This window comes from Ovis aries, chromosome 3 (genome assembly GCF_016772045.2).
Source record: "Ovis aries strain OAR_USU_Benz2616 breed Rambouillet chromosome 3, ARS-UI_Ramb_v3.0, whole genome shotgun sequence".
NCBI classification, from domain to species: Eukaryota; Metazoa; Chordata; class Mammalia; order Artiodactyla; family Bovidae; genus Ovis; species Ovis aries.
The window spans coordinates 116,770,403-116,778,287 of record NC_056056.1 but is presented as its reverse complement, the minus strand read 5'-3'; the positions used below and the strand labels follow the sequence as shown (position 1 = coordinate 116,778,287).

At 44.0% G+C, this 7,885-nt stretch overlaps 1 protein-coding gene across 1 annotated transcript; it reads right to left on the bottom strand.

Annotated features, from left to right (window-relative positions):
* Nucleotides 1-536: 536 nt before the first annotated feature.
* MYF5 (myogenic factor 5) lies at nt 537-4,718 on the bottom strand. The gene is made up of 3 exons (XM_015094556.4): nt 4,061-4,718; nt 3,144-3,219; nt 537-2,738 (listed from the first exon to the last, which is right to left on the bottom strand). The coding sequence occupies exons 1-3, from the start codon at nt 4,559-4,561 to the stop codon at nt 2,548-2,550; spliced, it is 768 nt and encodes a 255-aa protein (XP_014950042.1). The 5' UTR covers nt 4,562-4,718; the 3' UTR covers nt 537-2,547.
* Nucleotides 4,719-7,885: the final 3,167 nt, after the last annotated feature.

Here is a 7,885-nt window from a genome sequence, read left to right as displayed (position 1 = left end):
CATATTTCCAGAAAACCCCCTCCCAATCAGACTACAAATGGGAAAGGGAACATTTTCCTGTTTTCCTATAAACTGACTGTTAGCGGCATGTTTTCCACCAGCTGAGGTGGGTCTGATGTAGTCTTAGTGGCAGCCCACCTGTTCATTCCAAGGAATTTGTAAGATGGCAAAATCCTCTCCTTACTTGAATATTTTGTCACTATCACTGTTTCTCTGCTCTTCTCCCCTCCTTTGTTGGAGAAGGGAAGATTTTTCTGGGTCTTGATTACTGTAACCAATTCCCAAAGGCCCTTGTCAAAAAGTATATATGACTGGTTGTGATGTGTGTTGTGCTGAGTTGTTTACTGAGCAGATACCAGCCTTCACTGTTGGTCCACTGGAAATCAGATTAATTAAGCAAAGCTATCATGGAAAGTGTTGTCTTTAATCATACATTGATCACCATCTGTATTGAATCCAGAGCACTGAAAAACTAAATACTTTGAGGCATTATTATATTAACTGAGAATATAAAATACATTTCCAAGCAACTGGGGTTTGGTAGTAAAATTAATTTTTATTCACTTGAATTAAAAATTACATAGATTCTCTGCTAACTTTTTAAAAATGCAACAGAATATGGTCATGTATTTTAAAATTGAACTTAAAAAAAAAAAGAGTCTTTAGATAGTTCCTTTTTTTCCAGCTCTACTAGGAACAACAAACTTCCAATTTCTTCATAGAAGTAAGAGACACTGTCTAACAAAAGTGAATCACTCAAACTGAAATTGAAATTATATGTGAACCTTTATAATGCCCTCTTGAATTCTCTCCACTTCAAATCCTCACACTATCAAATCATGGATAAAGAAAGACTTACCTGTGTGCTAAAAGTCAGCATCCGTATCAGGGCATGCTGCTAACAGAGTGACAGTGGCTACAGTATTTTTTGAACCCATCCTGTCTTCTCTCCTTTTCTTTATGGAATAATGTCTATTCTTTTAACTCTGGTGACTGGACAAGCAGGAGAAAAATCATATCCAAAATAAGGGCAAACCTTCCAGAGAACAGTTCAACTGCCAAACTCCAGCAGGGCTCATATGCTTTGGCTGATGGATACATGTAACTGCAAACCCTTAGAAATTTTGAACCGATTAGAGAAGACAATTCTCTTTATCTGCTCTCTATGAACAGCCAACTCAGATGCTTCAGTGATATTTCCTTTTCATCTCTCTCAAAGGTAATGACCTTGTGAGAATTATTCCAATGATTGACTACCTAATTTTCCACTAAATTGCTGTATTTTCATCTCAATTCATTTCTAAAGGAGATTTTTAAGTGATGAACAAAACGGTACATGTCCACCATGCACACACAACACAGAATCATAAAATATGATTAATAAAACAAAAAAGTCTGTGAAAAGGAAGAAGGTAATTAGAGTCTGCTTCACTTTACTATACATTGTGTAAATTTTCTTCTGCCAGCACTTTAGTGATAGGAAAAAACAGCTCAATACCTTTAAATATTTTATTGACAATATTAATATACTAATGTATCAAGATGTTTTCAGGAAAATAGATATACATCACCTTAACTCATGATTCCTAATGTACTATGGATACTATAATGATGTAATGTTGTACACTCTTTTTGTTTAAAAATCTGTTTTTGTCCCGAATACCTTCTACCTTTGCTCCAGATACACACAACTTTATGTCATATGGTACAACATTAAGATAAAAGAAAAATGTTAGTTAGCAGGCACCTTTGAAATATGCTTGAAGTAGAAATGTGATATTTTCATCTGTGATACCAACAGGACCTAAAACTGAGTCCGTGCGATGCTATTCAGATTTATCTACAAAACCGACTGTTTCAGCCCCACCTTTAGGCATCATATCAATGACTGCCAATTCCACTAGGGGGTTCTTTTAACAAAGTCATAAACCCAAATATTTCTTCACTTAAACAATTTTATTTATGGTGGAGTTTCCAAAAATCTCTTATATCTTGAAATCATCCACAAAGTACTATTTTGTGCCTAGATTAAAAATGTATTTCTTATAAGCAAATGTTAAAATATATACCATTAGGCAGTATTGTTATATTTTATTTAACACAATATAAATCAAAGGATTAAAGAGAAAAAGCAAAACAGTTAAATATATTTAAAACTCCCCTATAACTGATTTATATCTATTCTAATGTTTTAAAGAAAAAAAATAAAGCACTAAACATCAGAGGTAATATTTTGATAAGCAATATTTATAAAAATATATAAGTTAAGCATTGCAACAAACTACCTTTGATGAACGGCCCCTATAAGAAATAATATCATTGGAACTATATATCTAAAGCAAAGATGAAGGAAAAGAAGAAAAAAAGAAAGTATTAATTGCAATAGTGACTTTTTAAATACACTTTCTTATAAAGTGGCAAGATAATATTTACAAATTTACAACAGAACAGCAATGTTTATATACAGGTTGTCTTGCTTTTGGATTTTTGGTGCCTCCTTCCTCCTGTGTAATAGGCCTTCTGACAGAACTGATCTAGGCTTTTAGTTCATAGCACATGATAAATGAGCCTGGAACTAGAGGCCCCTGGAGTTGCAGGCTGAGAATCGGTGCTGGCAACTGGGGAGAGAGAGGCTGGATCCTGGAGAGGCAATCCAGGTTGCTCTGAGTTGGTGATCCGATCCACTATGCTGGATAAGCAATCCAAGCTGGATAAGGAGCTTTTATCCGTGGCATATACTAAGGACACAAGGAGAAAACCATTAAAAAAAAAAAAAAATCCTTGCTTATGCTGCCGCTTAAACTGCAGGTCAGCTCCTTCGAAACCCAAAGGTCAGGTGGTCACAGAAAGCCTGGTAGAAATTTGCAACAAATATCTAGCAATTCATGGGGATGAAGTTGGGGAGTGGAGAAGCACCTGGGTAATATTTCAAGCAAAAGCTCACGTCTGTGTGTATGTGCATGGATGTATCTGTTAGGAGGATTTTGAGCAGAAGATATGCGTTTATTTTGCCCTGCCAAAACCCCCATAAACACCATTCTGTTCTCTTCCCAGTACTGCATGGAAGAACAGACTCTACTTTGATAGGCTAAATTCTGAAGTTGGACTGGTCTTTAAACTCCTCTGAAGTCATTGGTTCTTACCATTTGGTACATCAGGACAGTAGACGCTGTCAAAACTGCTGCTCTTTCTGGACCAGATAGGGCTGTTACATTCAGGCTATAATAAAAGACACAGAAAAAGGCGTTTGTTTTCAGGTCTTGGCAAAAGGTGCTCTGATCTCAGGTGAGGCAGTGCTTGCCCACCAGCTCCATAAACTGACCACTCTCAATCACCTTTATTGCCTTGATTTAGGAAGGGCTAGCCTCACCAATCGCAAGGGCACTGAGGTCAATCTCTGCGCTTGGAGAAGAGGAGAGAGGCAGCAGAAAGAAGAGGGTGGAATTCAGCAGCAGTGTACACTGGGTTAACCATGCAAAATGGATTGGAGTAAAAGGAAGCCACACTAATTCAGAGAGAGAACACTTTCCCAAGGCAGAAACACATTAAAACCTGGCAGCGCTGGAGCAAACGCCCTCTGAAAAGAATGCATGAACAACTTTCAGCCAGGCATCAGCAGAGTAGGGGCTGGGGCCATGCAGGCATTTCTTTCTGTTTCTCCCTTCAGTTACAAACCGTGGGGCAGTGGAGGCCTCAGACAGTTGCCTTTAGATGTTAGTGTATGTCAAGGTCCACTGGTAGTATATTGGAGAAGGCAATATACTGGAAATAAACTGAGTAATGGAGGAAACATCTGACTGATCACTCACAGCCAGCTATCTCAAGTGACAACCTGCTCCTTCAGTGTGCACCTAGAGTAGGTAGGAAGTCAAGACAAAATTCTGTTCAACAGCTGTCTGTGTGCTGGCATCGGTCCAAATGTGGCATCTCTCTTCTCTTCTAAATGTGGTGGGCCCCGCCCCACCCCCCAATACCCAACTATCCACCAGTGGTCTAAATGAGATGTAAGGATTTTTGCAAAAGTTGGGAAAGCCCTAGCAGGTACAGAGCCATCTCTTACCATGCCATCAGAGCAACTTGAGGTGGGGCTGGTGGGCTCAGAACAGTTCTGCCCTGGCAGGCTATAGTAGTTCTCCACCTGTTCCCTTAGCAGCTCCTGCAGGCTCTCAATGTAGCGGATGGCATTCCTGAGGATCTCCACCTTGGGCAGCCTCTGGTTAGGGTTGGTCGTGGTGCACCGCTTGAGCGTGTCGAAAGCCTGGTTGACCTTCTTCAGGCGTCTCCGCTCGCGCATGGTGGCCGCCTTCCGCCGATCCATGGTGGTGGACTTCCTCTTGCATGCTTTGCAGGCCCACATGAGGCAGTGGCCGGCCTGGTGGTGGCCCGTGGGTGCTCGCACGTGCTCGTCCTCGTCTGAGCCTTGCAGGTCTGCCTTGTGAGCCCCGAAAGCAGCCACTCGCGGCTCAAACTCGTCCCCGAACTCGCCCTCGGGGGATGGGATGCAGGAGCCGTCGTAGAAGTACTCAGAGGGCGAGAACTGGCAGCCGTCCATCATGTCCATCGTCTGCAGAGAGGCAGGGGGTGGGCCTGGACAGCAGCGAGATAGATAGGGGAGAAACCGGAGCCTGGCGCCGCTGAGGGCCGGGAAATCCCGGGCCGAGCTCCCTGGTCCGTGTCTCTGGTAATTAACAAGGGCAGACGCCTGGCGGCCCGGGTCTGCAGCGCTGGGGCTGGGGCTCTTTATATATTCTTGGGGGAGGGAGGCCGGCCCCTGTGGCCCCGCACTATTAGCATATCCCACCGCAACCCCCGCCAGGGCTGTCTGGGCAAACCTCCGGCTTTTCTCTAGAGACAGTTTGCTGTTTACTGCCCCTTTTGACGCTAATGGTTTTACTGCGTTTCTGCTGGGGCGGAGGTGATGGCTCCCCAATCCGCTTACTTGCACTCTTTACCTAAACCAAGGGACACTTAGAGGGTGTCACAGACAAAAGGAACGAAGGAAATCCAACTTCGTACAATTGCTCTCACTTTTAAAAAGAAAATCGGTAAATAGAGCTCCCCATTTCAGTTGACACCAAAAGCGGACCCGCCTTCCCAATCTGAGACGTGAAGGATCAACTTTATTTTCAGGTAGTTCTCTTTTTCGTGAACTTTAGTTGTATCAGGAATTTTTTCAGCCAGTAGGCCAAATAACAGCTGCTAAAAACTTCAAGTGGCACTTTTAATAATGAAGTGGCTCTAGATTTTTTTTTTAATCTGTTTTGTTTCTCATCAGATTGCCAGTATGTAGGCTTTGTGTTATTGAGGGGTAACCTGGGAGGTTCCTTTTCTCCAAAAACAGCTCGCTCTGAGTTTTCTCTCTGCTCATCTGAAGGGCGTGGGCACAGGAGGGCCAGGTGACCAGGAACACCCCTGGCTTTCTCTCTTTCCCGCTTCTGCGCCTGTTTGTTGAGCGCCTCCTCCTGTGATGGACCTGCGCAGGCGGAAGATCCACCCTGACTGCGTCTCTAAGATTTGTGTTCTAAGAAACCAGGTTTTAGAGATGAACTCCTTCCCAGGGGCTCGTCTCCCTTCTCCCTCTTTCTGCCCCGCCCTGTCATTTCCACAGTCTAAACAGCCAAGCTGGGCTTCGGGGTCGCTAATTTTCTGCTTTCAGGCAAACTAACACCGTTACAGATGCGTCCCAGCTGCCGGCAGGGCAATCTTTCTTGGCTCGTGTAAAATTTCCAACTCCTTCGACCGGAGTAACTTCACACACTTTGGCGACAAAAGCCTTACAGAAAAGCAATCACAGCAGGGTCTTTGAAACTTCGTGGCTAGGAGGCGGGAGGGGAGGGCTTCCATTTAAGTGACAGTGAACCATTAATCAGCTTTTGTCAACCCTCCTCCACCCTGACTTAACTCGCTATCAAAATCACTTGCTGTAGGGGTTGGGGAGAGGATAGTTTTTATATATGGGAAAAAACTATTACTCCAGGGTCTCACAAACAGACTTGAATATTCTGAGGTTTTGGACCAGGCTTCTGGACTCATTAAAAGAAGCGAGTTCGCACCTTGATCTTGGGTCACAGTCCAGTAAACTGTGACTCCGAATTAACAGGGGCTGAGGAGGCCTTCTTTTCTATTACATTTTTCTAAAATTATTTCCCGAAAGCAACCCTGGAAGGCAGATTTCCCCATATTCAGGGGCCAAAGAAGTATTAACTTTCTCAAGGTGAAATCTGCTCTCCAAAGTGAAGGCCCCCAAAAATCAGGGGTAGGAGAATGTCAGTCACCAAAGTTTGCTACAAACGTGCCTGCCGCTGTCCCCTTTCCCAAGTTCTGTCATCTCCAAAACAAAGACACAACCTCTACCACCACCATCACCACCCCACCCCTTGAAAATCTGGCTCCTTTTCATACCAATGGACAGCTTAATTGGGCAGTGGGAAGTCATCTGCCCCTTATTTTTAGAACTGTTAACAAGTAGATGCCTTTGAAATGAATAGGTACCCAGGGCTACACCAGGTAAAAGAACTGAGTTCCTAAAGGACCCATCCAGGGGAGTGGAAACATTCCAAAGTGTGCATGTCGTGACCTCAGAAGCACAGTAGTGGGTAGATATTCTCATCCAGAAATTCTCAGCCAGGCACCACAGGCTCTGGTCAACAGCAATAGTAGCACTTTCTTTGACCACTGTCACACACTGGTCAAAGCTAATACAGACCTGTGTGCAAACTGAAGATTTGGACACACATAAATTTGCTCCTTCAAGTTTAAGTGGAAGATAGAAGTTATGCTTCTGGCTTGTCTTTCCCGATTTCTTTCCACAAGGCACCTAACGTGCTTTGTCCCCAAAGTTGTTAAGCATAGGATATTTGTAAGCAAACAATTATGAAGAGTTTTCTCTTGGGAAGCACTGTTCCCAACACTTGCTATGTGTGCACTCAGTTATGACTTCCAACAATTCTGTGGCAACTGTAACTGGACCCATTATTAAAAGAAGGTAGCCAAGCTCGGGAAGTAAGTCATTTGCCCCAGGTGACACAGAATTGGAAACTAGGCATCGCTTCGGGAGGGCTTGAGCTCCTAGAGGTGAATTCCATTCGTTTCCTTCTCCAATCAGTCCGGGCTCCGTGCGCGCTGTTAGCGCTCCAGAGCAGACGCTCGCAAACGCGGGTCCGGGGAGCTTTCCCTCGGCTCCCGGCCTGAGAAGACGCTGTCACTCAGGAGGCCCTGTCAGGAACCAGAGGTTAAGGCTGTCTTTGGTAAGGTGATCTCAAAACAAATTTACCAGAGTGCCGCGGGCCAGTGGAACTAAAGAAGCCGAGAAAACACAAGCGCCCGGCGGCTTAATGGAACTTGCTGCGGGCGGGGGGAACAGGGTCCAGGGTTGAGGACCCTTGGGACCTAAGCGCTGAAAAGAGGATCTCAGAGCACCAAAGTTAAAAACCAAGACAAAACTTTGAGACCTCTGTCAGGGGCTAGAGGAGAAAGAGATAAAAAAATGGGAAGCAGGCTACAAAGAAGGCAGGAAGCCAACGTATTCAGAGACGCCTGGGCGCTCCCCCCCCCCCCCCCCCCCAAATCAGGAGATAACTCCCCTGTTCTTTTCCCAGGAGAGACCATGGGAGGGGAAAATGGGAAACTGAGTAAGACAAAAACAGGCTTTTTTTTTTTTTTTTTTTTTGGTGGGGGAAAATTGAGCAGAGAAGTATAAAAGAAAACGTTAAAACTGACTTTTTAACCATTGCTCTTCTACTCAAGAGAAGAGGGTGGCCTCTTCTCAAAATCAGACCATATTGGCTTTTGCTTCTCATAGAAAAGAATGAAAATACAATCTGTTTTACCCTATTTCTTCACGTGGATGTCTTCCATGTTCCACCACTGACTCTGCTAGGAAAAT